At 46.9% G+C, this 1803-nt stretch overlaps 1 protein-coding gene across 1 annotated transcript; it reads right to left on the bottom strand.

Annotated features, from left to right (window-relative positions):
- Nucleotides 1-394: 394 nt before the first annotated feature.
- LOC119947886 (vomeronasal type-1 receptor 90-like) lies at nt 395-1402 on the bottom strand. Its single transcript, XM_038769538.1, has one exon. It carries the CDS (start codon nt 1400-1402, stop codon nt 395-397), a length of 1008 nt encoding a protein of 335 aa, XP_038625466.1.
- Between the last annotated feature and the right edge of the window lie 401 nt (nt 1403-1803).

The following is a 1803-nucleotide window of genomic DNA, read 5'->3' as shown; positions in this document are numbered from 1 at the left end:
TAGTACAGTGCTCTGCACACAGCAAGCACTCAATAAATACCACTGATTGATTGACTGATTGATTGATATCTTCATTCTCTGCTATTTCCCTTATCTGTAATTTTTTTCTTTTTTTAATGGTTCTTGTTAAGTACTTACTATATGCCAGGCACAGTGGTAAGTGATGGGGCAGATGTAAGCTAATCGGGTTGCACAGTCCCTGTCCCTCATGGGGCTCACAGTCTTCATCCCCATATTACAGAGGAGGCAACTGAGGCACAGAGAAGTTAAGTGACTTGCCCAGGATCACACAACAGACAAGTGACAGAGCAGGGCTTCGAACTCAGGTCCTCTGGCTCCCAGGCCTGTGGAAAGAACACTAGGCCAAGCTGCTTCTCTGTTGTCTCTGAACCTACTAGTTCCATAGGTTGGAGTCTTCACTGAGAACCCCAGGTGGACAAGATGGTTGGGAGGTCTCCTGTTCAACCCTGGAAGCCACCGGAGAAGAGCTTCTCAACTTCCCAAGGATATACTGGGGCCCAGGCACGCGAGCGTCATTTTGGATCAGTACCCAGGGGCAGAGGGAGGGATAACAGACCGACAGAAAGGCTGCAATGCTCTGTAGCTCGGTATCGTTCTTCATAAAACTCAAATACAGGGTGATGCAGCAGTTGATCCAATAAAAAAAAACAAAGCAGCTGACCAGGAGCAGGATGGTTTTGATGGCTTGAGTCTCCACCGAGGATTTGGGGGAGAGGCTGGTGCTGTGGAGGTGTTGAACTTGCTTGCGGTGTCGATAGAGCACAATCACCATGTAGACACTGGCACACATCATGATGAGCACAAAGAAGACATCTCGAAAAGTCACAAATGTGAGGCTTACAGTGACGATCACATAATTCACGCTTGGCATAGTAGAACAGCCTTTGGAAATCAAAGTGTGTCCCGTGACGGTGACATTTTTAGTGGCCTGAACAGACGTAATTATTCCGGTGTATATTGCCATGTTGAGAATCCAAAAGAAGAAGAAAGAAGGGACGATGTAACCAGTAGCCTTGGGTTTGAGCCGGGCCCAGCAGGAGGTACCGGGACTGATGGTGATGGCCTGGAACACACTCAGGAGACACGTGGTGCAGATGGAAAGGCCTCGTGACACTCTATTAATGTACAGAGCACTTTTACACCCAATATCATCCAGAACATCCTTCATCCCAAAGGTAACCATCACTTGGACCACACAGATGGCTAGTATCGCCATGTTGGCCATAGTCAGGTGGGTGAGGATCAGATCTGTGGGTTTCTTCTTCCTGGGCTGATAGATGAAGATATTGAAATACACCAAGAGCAATGCTGAGTTCCCCAGAACCCCAACACTAACCTGAGAGATGAAGACAGTTTCCAGTATCAGGTCTCTTAAAGTCATTGCCATCATTTCTTCAGATAAAACATACAGGGATTATAAACAATAAATGCCGACCGGATGGAATTGAAGAAATATAAGACACGTCTCAGCCAATCTAGACATGGCACACTTGCGGGACAAATTACCATAATGTTGAGTCATTAAGTGGACTATCTCATGATCATGACTGCTGGCACTCGAAAGATGCCGTTGACAGTGGTGATGGTGAGATGGTTAGGACAGAGGCAGAACTCACCTGCTTTCCCAACTGCTTCTTTCCTCAGGGCCACAGATGTGTGCATTTTTCATGAGGAAAAGCAACCGGGGGAGCTTTCATCTGTGGGATACTCGGGACCATTTCGTGTCATGTCCCTAAGGAACGTAGAAGATGATGAACACAACACAGCACTAACTCCAATCTT

The sequence above is a fragment of the Tachyglossus aculeatus genome, chromosome X4 (assembly GCF_015852505.1).
Source record: "Tachyglossus aculeatus isolate mTacAcu1 chromosome X4, mTacAcu1.pri, whole genome shotgun sequence".
Lineage (NCBI taxonomy): Eukaryota > Metazoa > Chordata > Mammalia > Monotremata > Tachyglossidae > Tachyglossus > Tachyglossus aculeatus.
Note: the sequence above shows the minus strand (reverse complement) of the source record. Positions and strands in the feature narration are given on the sequence as shown.

What these genes read in the sequence shown, in the direction of transcription:
- LOC119947886 (XM_038769538.1), bottom strand. Translation starts at nt 1,402, where the DNA reads ATGACTTTAAGAGACCTGATACTGGAAACTGTCTTCATCTCTCAGGTT.